At 35.8% G+C, this 17209-nt stretch overlaps 2 protein-coding genes across 4 annotated transcripts; both read right to left on the minus strand.

Annotated features, from left to right (window-relative positions):
- Positions 1 to 3570: 3570 nt before the first annotated feature.
- On the minus strand, positions 3571 to 6721 carry LOC136202677 (peptidyl-prolyl cis-trans isomerase FKBP17-2, chloroplastic). 2 transcript variants are annotated; one of them, XM_065993447.1, is made up of 4 exons: positions 6298 to 6721; positions 6163 to 6207; positions 3789 to 4063; positions 3571 to 3713 (listed from the first exon to the last, which is right to left on the minus strand). In XM_065993447.1, exons 1-4 carry the CDS (start codon positions 6678 to 6680, stop codon positions 3709 to 3711), a joined length of 708 nt encoding a protein of 235 aa, XP_065849519.1. In that variant the 5' UTR covers positions 6681 to 6721; the 3' UTR covers positions 3571 to 3708. The 2 variants fall into 2 exon arrangements, with proteins under 2 accessions (XP_065849519.1, XP_065849517.1); XM_065993445.1 differs by having other exon boundaries at positions 3571 to 4063; positions 6298 to 6718.
- A 569-nt stretch (positions 6722 to 7290) lies between these two features.
- Positions 7291 to 16625, minus strand: LOC136202676 (probable serine/threonine-protein kinase SIS8). Of its 2 annotated transcripts, none has more exons than XM_065993443.1 (13): positions 15516 to 16625; positions 13975 to 14412; positions 12963 to 13066; positions 11361 to 12616; positions 11228 to 11268; positions 10394 to 10462; positions 9815 to 9915; positions 9634 to 9712; positions 9442 to 9540; positions 9130 to 9198; positions 8966 to 9015; positions 8691 to 8867; positions 7291 to 8215 (listed from the first exon to the last, which is right to left on the minus strand). In XM_065993443.1, exons 1-13 carry the CDS (start codon positions 16017 to 16019, stop codon positions 8068 to 8070), a joined length of 3135 nt encoding a protein of 1044 aa, XP_065849515.1. In that variant the 5' UTR covers positions 16020 to 16625; the 3' UTR covers positions 7291 to 8067. The 2 variants fall into 2 exon arrangements, with proteins under 2 accessions (XP_065849515.1, XP_065849516.1); XM_065993444.1 differs by having other exon boundaries at positions 13975 to 14431; positions 15516 to 15652.
- Between the last annotated feature and the right edge of the window lie 584 nt (positions 16626 to 17209).

The following is a 17209-nucleotide window of genomic DNA, read 5'->3' on the forward strand; positions in this document are numbered from 1 at the left end:
GCTTCTACTGACAAAAAACAAAATCTCAAGGCATAGAAGGAAGGCTCGTCTTTATCTACATCACAACTATTGGAATTGACTAATGAGTTTCCTGAGCTTCAAAGGACGGAAGTGCATTTGCCTGATCTTGGTCATCGCATTGATGAAGGTTGTGAGGACTACATAGAGGTCTATGTCCAACTAATGTAATAGGGCATGGAGTGGGTTTTTTTTACTAATAATTTGCATGCCTAAATGTGTTCTACTAGTCCAAAGTGAAGGAAAATAGGCTAACGTATAGCAACGGAAATATAAAATTTTTAACCTATTTCCATTAACCCAAAGATCCGTTAATCGTTATTTCATATAAAGAGGGATAAAAGAAATACCTTTCAGAAATTCTATCTACCGTTGCAAACGAAGTGCCCACAACTCTTACTTCGAGTTTCCGAGCACAAAACAAAACAATGGAAGATCAAGTTAGAATCAACCGTTTATAACAACCAAAGTAGATTGTCTCTAATTAATCAACACAAGGTCAATGATAAAGAAAAAGAGATGAAAATCAATTGAACGGAAGGAAGCGGTGGATAATTTCGTCCTTATGGTGTGGGTCGAAATTCTCTCTCCCGGTTGCTCTTAGTGTCTTTCGAAAATCACTATGTAGGGGGTATTTATAATCTCTTGTATCTAATCCCTAGTTAGATAGAATTAGGTTACTGAATAAGAATTTAATTCGGAATAGAATTCTTAATTATTATCTATTAATATATCTAAATATAAAGATAATAATAATAACCTTATTGGATAATAATATGAGTAATTTTAATCTCATTAAAACTCCTAATTTAATTATCCTTTTATTAATTTAATTCATAATCCTAATCTAATTAGGATTGATGAAATCAAATTAATTATTTATGTATTAATACATAAATTTCGCCCCCTCTTTAGTTACTGGGCCCTATTGGGCTCAGTTGGGCTTCCATCAATTAATTAACATCTGTTTCTCTTTTGGGTTCCAAGTCTTATGTGTGACCCATTAGGTTCTTATTGCTTCTAGCCGTATGCAACTATTAAATTAATTTTCAAAGAATTATATTTAATCTTTGCATAACGGAATGATGTACGCAAAATGTGATTGGCAAGTCCGTAATCATTCCCCCAAAGCTATAAAAAGACAGGTTGATTCTGTCGTTGACCTTTCCGTATTAGTTATAGTATAATTCAATCCTTTATCAACTACATCCTTGAACTAAATCTTATGACTATGGATAATGTCAAGTCACATATAGCGAGACGTTCGTTTTACTTGTACAGGCCGAGTCAACTCCAATTAGATAGGTTAAGAGAAATCTGCATTTCAATCTTAAGCTATCACCTTGTAAGGATTTAGAGTCAAGTCTTCCACAAGCGATCCATGGACATATCTCCCATTTATCGGGAGTGATAAATGCTCAATCCAATGTATAACTATCCTGCAATTACTTCCTGTGATACCCAACGTCTGCTGTTCACACCCCAGAGTCATCTCTGTTAAGGATCGTGTTACAACAGGATCAAAGCGTCACATTCCGTAATCCAGAATTACCAATTAACATTCCTTTGAGTCTGAGGATTACTTATACCTATTAATACCAATGAGATGAACAGGTGACAAGGATGAATCTACCCATCCTGTTATCTCAAGTCAGTCCCCAATCCTAATGAACTTCTTTTCATTGGATCCATGTAACTGTCCAGATATCTGTATATATGAAGCTTGTGAGATCAGCTTTCTGTCGGGACAGAATACATTGTTACATGCAAGTCTCAACAGTGATATGTCAATCCTGAACATATTATTTGACTTGGGGTGGTTTTAAGTTTATTAGTTTATTATAAAGTTTCGTCTCACTTCATGCTTGTATGAACACTTTATAATCACTTTAAACAAACTTACGGATTTCCTTTTATTAGACTTTTTTTAGTTCTTAAAAGGAATTGTCTTTATATAGTTATGAAAACATATCTCATTAAAACAAACGATATAAAGAACACTTCATTTACATTAAGTTCGTATCCTAGAACAATTGTCTATAAGACACTAAACCCCAACACAAAGTCCTTCATCTCAAAAGACTCGGATAATTTCTCTTTCAATTTACGAATTAATAAAACATATTGCCCCACAATCAGCGTATCATAAAAAATTTAGTAAAAAAAATAATGAAGTTGTCATATGAAAATCTTTTAAAATAAACGTAAGGATATGTATGGGTCTTCTTGTAGCCATGACTACTTGTGAAAGAATCAAATTTTTTATACGACTGTCTAGGTGTTTGTTTTAACACATGGAGACTCTTTTGAAACTTGAAAATCATGTATTATGTTTCCTCCCCTTTAAACATTCTAGTTGCTTTTATGTATGTTTTTCCTTCAAGTTACTATGAAGGAATGTTGTTTTTACATCTAGTTGTTCAGGCTCATTATCCAAACTAACTGCCAAGCTTACAACTACTCGAATGAAGGCCATTTAACCATTTTGAGAAAAGATTTCATCAAAATCAGTTTCCTTTTATCGTTGAAAACCTTTTACTACTAGACAAGATTCTTCTACGATGAATTCATTTTTTTTCCTTAAAAATCTAGTTAGAATTTCATGAAAATTATGGTTTCTCTCATCAATAAGGAGAATATAATCATAAGTAGGATACTTTGATATTAGTCGACAATCTCTAACATATCTTCTAAGTTTTTCTTCTTATTAGGTGAATTTCTCCCTCTACTCATCTTTCTTCCGGTTCGTAATGCTCCATCATTTCTAATAATTCATTATTAAATTGAACTCATATACTTCTCCTCATGTAACACTATTTAGTGTTTAAGAAATGTGATCGTGAATGACGTAAATCACACATTACAACTCCTTACTATTCTTTAAGTCCTTGTAGTCGTATTTTAGGGTTAACCCACTAAATCAATTATTATATCTTCTTATATCGATGGTAGAAGTCCGCGCAGTGAGGAAGCCCTTTTTAGCCATTTACAGCAGCCGAACGAATAGGAAGCAATAGAGTAGACCCAATAGAATATTAATGGGTTAAGAGTTTATTAAATAGATTTTAGGTCAAACTTTTTGGGTGGTTAGAGTTAACGTGTTAAAAAAACATAAAATATTTAAAAATATCATTGTATCCTCCTATATTTTTTTAATATCACAACTAATATAAATAGTAAAATTACATCTGATTCACAAACATGGCACGAAATCGACACTAATCTGATTGGATTGACACGATGGCTTTTTATGGTTAAGTTAGGGTTGACTTTTTTTTATACTAGCTCAATTTGACATTATCACTAGCATGATAATTACCATCTATTTGGAACAATTCCTCTTTATATAAGGTCAAGTTTAAGCCTTATTTATGAATGGAAAAAAATTGTTATCAAACATTTACCACTGTTTATACATATTTGAGAGTAAAACCGTGCGTTTTTTCTTTTTTCATCAGTCCTTTTAAACCATTCCAAATTTAACTGAATGATGAAAAAAAAGGAAAAACACACGGTTTTACTCTCAAATATATATAAATAGCTAGAGATGCATAAATAAATTTACAATCACTATCAATAAAAATGTGTTTACAAACAAAAACAAATCACATTCTTTAAACGATAATTTTATAGTAATTTATATGAACAATCGATCCGCTCCATTACACCCAGTCCACTGTAAAACTTGTCTCAAGCTGGAGCAATGGAAACTTTATCAACCTCAAGAATGTACACAAGATTAGAAAATGGAGGAATTTGAAGATCATTACCAAACTCAGCACCATTCTCTCCAAAGCCAAGATTAGAAGGAATAATGACTTTTCTTTTCCCTCCTGCTTTCATTGATCTCAAAACATATTCTATTCCTTCACACATTCCTTTACTATATGGTCTTGATCCCATTACTAATGCTAATGATTTATTTTCTCCACCAAATGTATCAACAAATGCTTTCTCACTTCCTTCTACTTTTCCTTTCAAATCAATCACCACCAAATCTCCTTTTCTTGGAGTTGCCCCTCCCCCAACTCTTAAGTCAATGTACCTGTTATAGACAGGGATGTCAAAACGAGTTATCGTGCCATAATCTATTATACATGTTCTATATATTCTACATGATTGTGTATTATATAAACAAGGTTAATTGTTTGATATCAAAATAAGAAGTAAGCATCGATTCAAAATCAAATTAATTTTTATAAGAACTTTAAAAAATAAAACTGAACTAGAGTTTTTTCAAAAAATAAAATAAAAAATGAACTAGAGTAGATTATGGTTTGAGTCAAAATTAAACCTAATTCAGAACTATTTGATTCAGTTTGAGTTGATTATCAAATTTTTTTTATCAAATTTTGATTAAATTATACCCGGGATTGCTGAAATTTGAGGCATGTTTAATAAATGTAACTAAATTTTCTTTCGGTTAAATGATTAAATTTCACATTTGATTTCAATAAAATTATTTCAGTCCATTTATATATAAAAACTCATTGTAGTTTTGACATGACATATAAAACAAGTTATTATATGTCAGCTAAGCATGATATGGGACATAAATGTGATTTTTAAAATTCTTTGTGACTTATGATCAATGTTATCAAAACTGGATTGGACATCAAACTAGATTATAGTTAGCAAGAGTTACTTTATCAGGCCGGATGACGTAATAAATAAAGAATATATATATTATATATAATTAATTTGAAATTATTTGTATAAATTATATATATAAAAAAAATTTGTAAACAAAAAAAATAAATCAATTCAAGGTGATTTAACATACTCATTGTAATACCGGATTAATTAGAAGCGCACATGCACGACGTGAATCATACACCGAAATGGGGGCCCTTGGACTGGACTACTTTTGCTTCTATCCATTGCCTTTTACCCTTACAATACCATTAAAAAATTATAAAACTGAGTTCCCGATCGGACTGCCGGTTCCAATTCAACCCTGATACCGTTTGGTTTTTTGAACATCCTAAAAATCAGTTTGTTTCAGACTGGAGACTTGGTCGGTTTCCGGTTCAATCAACTGGTTCGATCCAAATTTTATAACATTGCTTATGATGAATCATATGGCATACATTATGTTATCATGGCAGGTATAAAAGTCAGACATGTCCAATACAGCGCTTAGACTAGTTGACATATAGTACTCAATTGCTTTATTGAAATTAAATGAAAGGTTAATCTTATTGAAAGAAAACGAAATTTAGTGATTTTTTTTTTTTTTTTTTTTTTTTTGTGAAAAAACCCACAACCTTCGATGATTGACCGTGCATTTTACTCATGAAATTTCTATAATAAAAAGGCAAAAAGCATCCTGAGGCCTCTGATCTTTCATTGTTTGGTGCATAAAGCCCTCGATCTTTTACTTAGACACATTGAGCTCCTGATCTTTCATCATTTGGTGCATTAAGCCCTCGATCTTTCATTTAGACACATTGAGCCATTGATCTATCATATATGAGTGTATTAGGCCCTTCCATAAATTAATTAATATATAGGTTTATTAAGGGCATGTTTGGTTAGGTTTATATAACTGCAGCGTTTTGTATTTTCTCTGGACACTGCAGCATTTTGAAGCTTTTCACGAAAAGCTTTTTTCATGAACAGTTGTTTGTAGTTACTTGTTATTAATAAAATTACCTTTCTTATTTCCACAAAATGTGCTTCAATTTTAACATTATTTTTATTTTTAGAACATAATTATCGAAAAACAAGGTTTTGTTGTGTTCAATAAATTTTTTATTTTTTATTTAAATTATTTTTATTAATTTGTATAATATATTTTTTATTTTAGAATTTGTTATTTTTAGAACATCATTTGTTGTCACACCAAACATGCCCTTAATAAACCTATATATTAATTGATTTATGGAAGGGCCTAATACACCCAGATATGAAAGATCAATGGCTCAATGTGTCTAAATGAAAGATCGAGGGCTTAATGCACCAAATGATGAAAGATCAGGGGCTCAATGTGTCTAAATAAAAGATCGAGGGCTTAATGCACCAAACAATGAAAGATCAGGGGCCTCATGATGCTTTTTGCCTAATAAAAATGTTACTTTTATCTTTCAATTTCTACTAAATTAACTAAACTTCTATAATATGGATAAATAGAAATGAATGTACCTTATGGCATTAGGCAACACTACCTCTTCTTCCTTCTCAATATCTCTGCACATCAAGTAATTAAATTAAGATTAACTAAACTCATAAAACAAAATCATTAGGCAATTAATTAATTAATTAATCAATTAAGCAGACCTTGTATTAGCTCGTTCTTGAGAGACTTCAAAACGAGTCTTGAGTTGCTCAGAAACAACACCAAATGCAAGAAAAGAAGCCCAAGCAAGACCGGCTCCGAGCCCGAACCGCCTTGTCAATGTTGAAGCTATCCAGTCAGTGCTATCAACTTTGCCAGGGCTAGAACTAGAAGCACTACTTGGCTTCTGTTTCTGCACTTTGACTACTTCTGGTTGCTTGGATGAGCTTGTATAACTTTGCTGTGAAAGTGGTGTTGAACCTTGTGGCTGTGATGAAGAAGATGGGGTTGAAGGGGGAGGATTTGGTGATGAAGAGAAGTGATTATTGTTGGTTTTTGGTATTGGGTGAGAAAGAAATGGAGGAGAGCCAAAGAAAGTTGCCATCTTTAGATGTTCAGATTTGATGAGATAAAGACGATCAATTTATTATCTTTGAAATTGGTCCCTCTGCCTTATCCATGTGATTTTTTTAAATGGTTGAATGGTTGGTTGTTGCTTCATATTTTTGGGTAAATTACACTTGTGGCCCTTCAATTTTAACCTTATTTACTTGGATTTCGGAACTTCAAAACCGGATATATAAGTCTGTGTAGGATAAAGTTTAGAGGCTTCATGTTATAGTACTTTGAATGCTCTAATAGAAGGTAATTTGATTTTGAGATCATTTGAGCGTTGTTTGGTTAGGGAGAGAAAATAATTATTTAGAAATAGTGCGTTCCGAAAATTGTGATTTGGAAAATTAAAAACACGGGTTTCAAAGGAAATGTGATTTTAAACAACTTTGGTTATTCATCTTTTTTATTTTGAGGGTGTCAATTGTTAATTTTGAATCGTTTATTTTTATAAAGTACTTATATGTTAATAAAAGACAAAGCTTAGGAGTTTCTATTACAAGATCTACCTTAAATGATTGTGCCGGCAATTTACTCTTATTATTTTTCATATTAGGATCATATTCGAGTCATCTAAGAAAAACAGAAATCGTACATGTCTGTAACAATAAAATCATAAATGCCTCCAAAAAGACATCACACTCGTGATGATCCGAGGACAAACCCATATTTGATCTCCCCCAATAATTGCAAGATCATGTTTTACACTTATCCCAAAAAGTAATAAAGTTTGATACTTTAACTTCTACTCCAAACTTTACATATTAAATTGGTTAATAAAAACATCAATTTAAATGACCAAATTGTACAAAACTATATTTTGACCCAAAAGAAGAAGAAAAAAGAACTCAAAAGCTGCAACTATGGCATGGTTTTAAGAACATTTACACAGAAGCTTTAATGACAAGTCCTTCACCACAGCATATCTCCATTGATTTGTTATTTGCAGCAGCAAAAACTTCTCCAATTCCTTGTTAATGAGTTCTGACCACAAAAAAAAAAAAAAAAAAAAAAAAAAACTTTGATTACAACAATATATCAAATGGATGTGTTCTTCTTCTTTTTTCTTTACAAACAAAATACACCTCCAAGATTAGCTGCACAAGAATACAATAACACGACAAGTAGAGATGAAGGAAACGAAAAAAGAATCACAATCATCTCAAATTTGGAGTTATATATCGTTTGTGGGTTTGTTCGTTGGTCATGATCTTCGATCAATCTCTCTCATATTCTTCTTCCAAGCATTCCATATGTTGTTTCCTCTATATTTCCGCATTCTCATGTGTCCTTGTTCCGGATTAGTGTAAAATCAAGCTTCAATTTTCTGCAATCCAACGAGCCAAGAGCTTCCGGGTTTGCTGTCGAGTGTGCGTATGCTAGCCTGCTTGATCTTCTGCTTCCTGCAACAGCTGAATTCTCTCTTGCACACCTCTCGGTCTAGACACTGTTGCGCTGGTTATCGGTTTCTGCAATGGCTTCAAAGCTGCCATTATTTCTGCAAATGTCGGCCTCAATCTCGGATCTCTACAATTTAGAAAGAGACTACAAGTCAATGCTACATCAGCCTGAACAATGCATATGAAAAGTACTGTTCTTTGAACCCGAGTATACGGACTATTAAACCAGTTAAAGCATCAGTTTACGTTACATTTACTAGCTATGACATGTAAATAACCATGGGACTATCCGATCCGCGTATGCCAATCAATCAGTTGTTTTGCAGGTTTGATGAACTTTCGATGCATTTTTTGTTGTAAAGTCTATAAGGGCGGCCCGGTGCATTACGCGTCCCCGCTAAGCGAGGGTCCGGGGAGAGGTCCCACTACAAGGGTGTACTATGAGCAAATCTTCCCCTGCCAATTTTTTTGACAAGTGGCCGCTCCTAAGACTCGAACCCGTGACCTCTCAGTCACACGACAACAACGTTTACCGTTGCGCCAAGGCTCGCGTAAAGTCTATCCGGAGAAAAAAAAAAAACAAGAGAAAGAAAGATACTCACGTCTGCCAACACTGCCTAATAATATCCGAAACGGCAGGATCCATCCCATCGGGAATGTCGAGACGTCGTTGTTGAAAACCAACAGCACCTACAACTTGCATTGGGTTCATTCCACCCCATGGTTGCTGCATTGTGCAGAGTTCCCATAGTATAACCCCGTAACTATAAACATCACACCTGCAAACCGATCCAAGCTTATGTTATTATTTAAATTTAGCAAGGACCCGAAATAGAAATATTAACATTAACATCAAATAGGATAGAAAGTTGCATACTTTTCGTCAGAAGGTTCGTTTCTTAGCACTTCTGGGGCCATCCACTCAGCCTGTCGGATTATATAGTAATTGCTTATTAGACGCATAAAAAATTGGTAAAACTATAATAATAGAATTCTTGATGAATGCACAATCTCTCTATTAACACTACTCGACAAGCTTACCGTCCCTGCAGTTGACCTGGATGAGAGAAATGTGCTATGCTTCATACGTGATAGCCCGAAGTCACATACCTGAAAGAGTTTCATATAATCCTCAGTTAGACTTGGAGGATCATTAGCAACTATATTCAAAGTAGGGGTACCGAGACAACCCGACTAACACGACACGATTGACACAAAAATCGTTTTTCTAAGATGTATGTCATATATAATCATATGGAACATATATATATATATGAGATAACATGATTTTGACACGAAACATGAAATTGCGCCACCTCTAATTCATAGTATCCCGAAAAAGATGAAGCATACCTTCACCACCCAATTTTTATCTACTAGAAGATTCGGGGACTTCAAATCACGATGTACTATAACCGGCGTACAGTTGTGTAAATAATTCATTCCCCGGGCCTGAAAAAGTTTAATCATATAACAAATAAAAACTCTATTTTTCACAAGATTAGAGAACATTTATGCTAGTCGGTATTTCAATATAAAACATACCGCATCGAGAGCCATCCTTAAACGCCTCCTCTCATCTAATTGATTGTTAGGCCTGTGAATTAGTCTGTACAAACTACCTCTGCAGAAGATAATAATAATAATAATAATCATAAATTACGTGTATCTACATCCATTGTTCGAGACTATATTGTTCGAGCTGAAAACAAGTGAGACAACATACCTAGGAAGAAATTCTGTAACAATGGAAAGATTTGGGGAACGGGTTACTGCTCCCATGAAGAGAACAACGTTGGGATGTCTCAGTCTTTTCATGATCCGAACCTTTGAATTCAAATCATAAGCAAATTGACTGAGTTCAGTAAAACCATCATAGCTTTCAACACAACGGCTATAAAATGAGCATTAAGAGTCAATTTATTGTGAGCATAACATAGGAATTATGACAAGGTTGAGGTTAGGGCTGTAAATGAGCTGAGCCGCTCATGAGCGGCTAGCTCGATTTATAAACGAGCCGAGCTTGAGCACGGCAAAGCTCGGCTAGAAATCTTGCTAATCTCGCAGGCTCGATTATAGGTTCATGAACAAACTCATGAGCAAGCTTGATTATTTTTTGAATCATAGTATATCTATAAAGCTCGTGAGCAGCCAACAAACAGAATGTTGAGCTCGATCTTATCAATTTTCTGAGGAGCCAAGCATGAGCATGCCAAAACCCGGCTCGATTACAGCCCTAGTTAAGGCGATACATCAACGGAAAATACCGAAATATCCATTAGGTAAAAGAAAGGAGGGAGCTCACCTCGCTTCTGAATTCTTCAAGTGATTCAACAGAAATACCTTGATCTAAGAACCTCTTCACCGCAACTTCCTATTAAAACAAATGGCACAGATCAATATATTCACCCAAAAGTTATAGTAGAAATAATTAGAATTATTATTTTAATTATTGATTATAAACATGCATTGCTTGTAAGCTATCACATAACCTTTTCGCTTAGTCGGCTTCCTCACAATCCCATTAAAGGGCGGCCCGGTCGCACTACGCGTCCCCGCTGAGCGAGGGTCCGGGGAGGGGTCCCACCACAAGGGTGTACTGGGGGCAAGCCTTCCCCTGCCAATTTATTTGGCAAGAGGCCGCTCCTAAGACTCGAACCCGTGACCTCTTGGTCACACGACAACAACGTTTACCGTTGCGCCAAGGCTCGTCCTCCCTCACAATCCCATTATTAGAGCAAAAAGGAAACTCCCAAGAATTAAGACAGGCTAATTCCAATAAGTATTTAGGGTAAATAATTTATTAGTCCTTAACTTTTTACCGATACACTAGTCGGTCGTCATTTTAGCAAATACATTATAAGGTCTCTAAGTATTGTTTCTATCAACAGTTTAGTCCCTCCTATTAAAGATCATCCAAGAATCTGTTAGTCATAGTTTTGACTAATAGGTTTTTTGATGATTTTTAACGGGAGGGACTAAATTGTTGACGGAACATAGTCTAAAAATTTCAAGCACTCTCCACGTTCTTTTGTCAACCCGGAATCCGGAAAAGGTATATGAACCATTGTTTAACATTCTAGCAAACATACGCAGGGAAAAAATGGTGAACAAGTTTAATTGACATGAGAATACCCACAGTTCCATGCCAATCTCCACGATAAACCTCTCCGTATGATCCTGCAAAATGATGGATGCAAGAAAGCAATAAAATGATAATCTGAATACAGAAATATGATCCCGGTTGACATGGCATATTGAAAGATCATTACCAAGTCCGATGCGTTCACCCAAGGTGATTTCCTCCCACGGAATCTCACATTCTGCCACATCATCCAGTGTTATATCAGATTTCGAGCTATCATTACCAGCTGATCTATCAGATATTCGCTCAGCTTCTGAAGTTCCCCCGGAATTATCACGTTCTTGGCCCCCACTACCACGGTCCCCACTGCCACGTGGCTCATAGCCAGAACTATCTGCATCTCCATCGCTCCGTGCACATTGCTCATACTGCTTGCTGACAGCTGCAGTAGTTGCAACCACAGCTGCAGCAGTGGCAGTTGCAGCAGCTGCTACAGGCAGTTCGCGGTTTGAGTCTGTGCTCGACTTTGTTACAGCAACAACCATAGAAGATGCAACAACAGCTGCTGCTGCTGCAGCTGCGGCAGCGACTGGGACATTTTTTGAATAATTCACTAGAGTAACTTCGGACTGCGATGATACAGTTTGTCCAGAAACCTCCCTTGTATCAAACGGATTCTCAAGTATGTTAAAAGCAGGACTTGCTCTAGACTGAACTCTGTGATAAGGCAAAGGAGGCAAACATCGAACGGGGACGAGGTCATTTTGATTCTTCACACGCTGGGTTTCACCCTTCAGTTTGAAATCATCCTTATCTTCAACGGGGGACTTAGACTCGGTCGTTGATACATCTAAAAGCTCAGAATAAACTTCAGTAAACAAGCTCGGGGGCGCAACAACACCACTTTCTAGCAATACATCATGCAGTTTCTGCGCTAACTGTGGATTTTCTTTGGCAGCATCGATCATGTACTGCGAAACATCTTTCACTTTCATTCTACGTGCAGCAGGAGAGGTAACACCTTCAGTCCATGAAGGTGATCTAGCATGAGAAAACGGATGGTTTGACCTTCCAAGACTTTCCCTCACCGGGACCTTCTCTACATTCGAAGAACCCTTAAGTTCATCCGAGGAAATTTTGGGTTCTTCTTCACTTTTAATCGTTGGGGTTAAACTCATACTATCACTATCTTCACACTTGCTATCAGATTGGTTTCCTGCTGAAGTTTCGCTCCTGAAGTTTGATCCCTTTGCCGATGTGCCAACATCTAAATGTTCTTCTAATGAACTTGCTATTCCACTGCTAGAAGAAGCTATATGAGATGAGTCAATGTCACGTGACAAAGGACTCGCGGAAAAGATCGACTCATATTCTATATGTGATCCGGCAACATCAGAAGGAATAAGTGTACCGGGATCTGCCATTAGATCAACAATGTATTCCCTGAAACCATATCATCCATGTGACCTTCAATAAGTAGTTCAAAGTTAAACATTAAATTTCATTTTCTCAGACGCAATTTCCTGCTCCGAGATCATCACGACTAACATTTGACAATTTAAATACACGCAATAATCTCATAACCAATGCTAATGCATATACTATCTGCAACATTAATGTTCAATAGAAGCCTTTGATAAAGCATCTCGCTTTTGCACGGTAAATCATGTTTTGATAAGCGGAAATGCTGAACATAATTCTAGCCGATCACAAAGGAAAATAACAGGACATAGAGAAGATTCACACTAAGAAATAAATAAAAAGACTATAAACTTAAATTTGAAATTACCTTCCATCATCAAGCTTTACAAAATTCATGGCAACATCATCAGAACCGGTGTACTGATGACCTTTTACTAGTCGACAGGGTATGCCTACACTATCAGCCAAGACCTACATAATGATATAGTGCAACAACTACATGAGAAGCAATAGCGAGAAGCAAACAATTCCAATGAGTAAGGTCAAACTCATAAAGCAAGAGTTAGTTTGACCGTTCCGCTAAATATGACACTTTGCAACTTGATTTGGACATTAATTGCTAGGCCTAGTTTTCAGGGTTTAAGGTGCATATATATTTGTTCTTGTTTTTCTGTTGATAAGATTTTTTTCTTTTTCGGTAGATATTCAAGGTGTTACCAGCTGTGATGCTACCTTTACTTTTAGAACATGATCCCGAACTCAAATCATATAGCTGACCTGGCATATATTCTTGGGCATTCTATTCACCAGAAACCACATTTAAACAAGTACAAGAACATCCTATGCAGAAAAAAGCTCTAAAATAATGTATTAACATTGTCTTAAGTACAGAAAGTTTGCGCAGTTCCAGTCAACCGATGATTTGTCAAATTTGCATTTAATTGGAGACGCTTCTAAGCTCTAAAATTTGAATTGAATAATGCATTCTTTTGTTCAATTAGTTAAATTTTCAATCTAGTCTAGGTTCATAAAACTAGATAAAAACCTAAGAAAAGTGCAAATTTGATATGCCCATGAAAGGGTACTATTTCGTAATCCACATCATATAAGCTCTCAAACATATTCATGAATTTAGTTAGGGATGTCAAAACGAGTCCTAAATTTAGTCGTCATCCATGAACCTAATGGACAAGCTGACTTTTACTGGGGGCAAGCCTTTCCTTGCCAATTTTTTGGCAAGAGGCCGCTCCTAAGACTCGAACCCGTGACCTCTCAGTCACAAGACAACAACGTTTACCGTTGTGCCATGGCTCGCCCTCGTTCACAAGATTTATCTGAGAAGTAAAAATGTGAATCCTAAAGTGAAGATGAGCATGTACCTTGAACATTAAAGCACGATGACGAGCCAATCCAATTGTAAGAGAACCAATCGGTAAAACCATGCTGCCAAGAGTTGCTTTCAAACTGTAGCTGAGATTTCGCCATGCTCTCGACATGTTATCAGGATCCCCAACTGATCCACCCATGTAATCAGAAACTAAAACAGCAAGCTTTTGCACAAAATCTCTGTCTAGGGAAAGTAGTGATTCCGACCTTGACTTCACCGCCATTTGTATTGCCTTCTGTTCAAGTTTCAACAAGTTAGCATCACCAGCTCTATTTACTAGCACTGCTTCCCAGCTAACACCATCTGAAATCGGTGTTCCTTGCAAATCAACTAGAGAAGGCATCCTATCCGATGTTGAGTCGTTCACAATTCCATACACATCATAAAAACCATCCATGACCTTGTCATCGTAGCTAAGAGCATTGTAATTCTGTGAAGCATGGATAAATCTACGATATGAGATTGGTTAGAAAGGAATAAACACGAGATAAACTGAGTTCAAGAAAATATTGTCAACGACATTATTAGTCTTGAAAACTAACAATACACTCTCATCAATACACAAATCCTTTTCCTCCATCACCGCTCCATTCATAGCCATGTTCATTGCTCTCCAATTTACACGACAACGGAGTCAAATATCTTCTCGATTATGTACAATCTAATAAAAAAAGTACATCTAGGGACATTCATTTTCTTATGAAAATTCTAGAATTTCAGAACATGGAATCAAAGATCAATCAAATAAATCGATAAAGAATATTTTCATCGGATTGACGAGCATATTTTTGACAATTCTCATTCAAATTTCAGCAAATAACTACCATTTTCGACAACTCATAAATGTCAAGGAATCATGAGAAATCGTAAAACTAAACAATGAAGCATAAAAAACAGTCCCTACTTCACGGCCGTAGTTTCACACGTATATTCAAGGGATAGAAAACAGAACCTGCCATGTCTCCTTACTATTCTCAATGCTAGGTTTTACAATGTTTTTTTAATTCTCTTCACTTTCGCTATCTTCTCAAAAGATTAAGAAATCCCAACCCCGCCCCTTTTCGTATCCTTCTCTTAAATGTGACTGAATCCAAATTCTGTACATGGTCAAGCTGATTATTTATGCCACAGTCCTTAGTTCCAAACCAGCAGTAGTGGTAACAACATTCAATTCAACAGTATTTTTCGAAGAAAAAACGGACGGATACAATTCGAAAATTTGATTCTTGTCTTGCCAAACATACAGAAAAGTAGAAAAACAAGGATCACCCAACTTGCTGGCATCATAGACCACTTGTAAGGATCTGCTACTGATCATTTTCCAACTTGAGCTTAATTCATAGAATAAAGATGCTCCAACCATATAATCATGAGCAAATGATCAAACAGGACTTTGATTTTACCATTAAGCATAAAGAAGTTGACCTAATTAAAAGTTGCAAATCATATCGTTTTCAATTACAAATCATTCAAAGTGTTCAGATTCTGAAGGACCAAAATTGGGGAAAAATGAAAATGGAAACAAAAACTTACCCAATATCGATAAGCAACAACTTCAGCTGGAGTATTCTCAACAGCACAAGAACCAAGGCTAATTTGCTTAACAGCTTCAATCTGAACAGCTTCAGGATCCTCTCTTGCACTCAATTCCAAAGCCAATTGAATCTGATACTCCTCCTCAATATCAGGATCCCTTGAATTCGATGTAGTTGACTCTGAATCACGCCTCACTGAATCAGAAACAGCCTCAAGAACACCACTACTAATCGAATTCGAATCAGCTGTTTCAGCCCTATCCCCTTTTGTCACATTTGAAGAAGATGGAGGACTAGGACTTTTTTTATTAGCAACTGAATTCAACCAATTAGAAATACCTGAAAAGGGTTTATTATGCTCATGAGACCTAGAAGAAGGTAAAAGATTATCAGGAGAAGATGATGCATTAAAGGACTTATTGCCCTTTGATGAATTAGATCCTTCTCCTCCTCCTCCATCTTGATTAGGCATCATGTGAAGCTTCTTGAGAATGTTCTTCATCTTATTCCAATTGTTCAATGCTAAAGAAGAAAAAATCTGGCCATAAACCTCTCCATTGTCTTGGACCAAGCATGAAATTATCACTAGTTCCAGAAAAGGAAGCTCAATCCAATGTTTAAAAAAAGCCCTTTTGACTCTTAACCAAATTAACTGATCCCCAAATCAACAATCAAATCCAATAAGCAAGAACAATCAGACCTGCTTGAGTTTTCCCAAACCCAGATGGTTGAATTGAAAAATTACAGCCTCCTTTTGACACAACTTAGTCTAGAAGATACCATAAAGAAAAGAAACGAACTTTAACATGCATGAACTGGAGAATAAGGTTGTAGGAGCATGAAAAAAAGATATGATCTTTATTTACATTGATAGGGAATAAACCAATACAGAGAGAATTAAAAGATGGATCTTTCTTTGGAGTAAGGGAAGAAGATAGCACATGGAAAAGAGAGAGGAGAAAGGGTTAGTATCGAGAAAAGGTAAGAGATGCAGAAGCAGAGAGACAGCAAAGACCAACAAGTGGGAGAGTAGGACCTCAAAAACCCAAAGAATTGTTGACCCACTTGAAGTTTTTGAGACACCAGGATTTCAAGGTCCCATGAGAGGTTTAATTGGGTGGCAACATCAACAAACTCAACTCAAACTGGCTCTCTTTCTCTCACTTGAAATGGTACTAAGTCCAAAGAATGCATCTTTCTCTTTCTAAAATGGGAAATTTTTTTTAGATTAGTTACTAAGGGCCTGTTTGTTCTACCTACTGTTTGCTGTTACTGTTTGCTGTTTGCTGTTTCCGTTTGCTGTTGCTATTTGCTGTCTGCTGTTACGGTTTGAGGTTTGCTGTTGGAAAAAGCTGCTTTTCCAAAAAGCAGATATTCTCTGCTTTTGTAAAATGCTTCAGGTGATCACTAGATCACTAACCAAACACCTAATGCTGCTTTTCAGATTTAAAAGGCAAATAGGAGTTCACTAACCAAACACCTAAAACTCTCATTTTTAAAATGAAAAGGCAAACAGGAGCATGAAAAGGAGCAACCAAACGGGTCCTAAGAGCGTCTCCAATGTAAAGTGTTCGGAATGATGCTTGATAAGATAGAGGGTGTTTGAAAGAGTTTCTCAGGTTGAGATAACAATGATTGCTTAAATGATTATTACAATATTGTTAATTTTTGACACCCTACCCTTTTTTTTAA

The sequence above is a fragment of the Euphorbia lathyris genome, chromosome 8, assembly GCF_963576675.1.
Source record: "Euphorbia lathyris chromosome 8, ddEupLath1.1, whole genome shotgun sequence".
In the NCBI taxonomy this organism is placed as follows: Eukaryota; Viridiplantae; Streptophyta; class Magnoliopsida; order Malpighiales; family Euphorbiaceae; genus Euphorbia; species Euphorbia lathyris.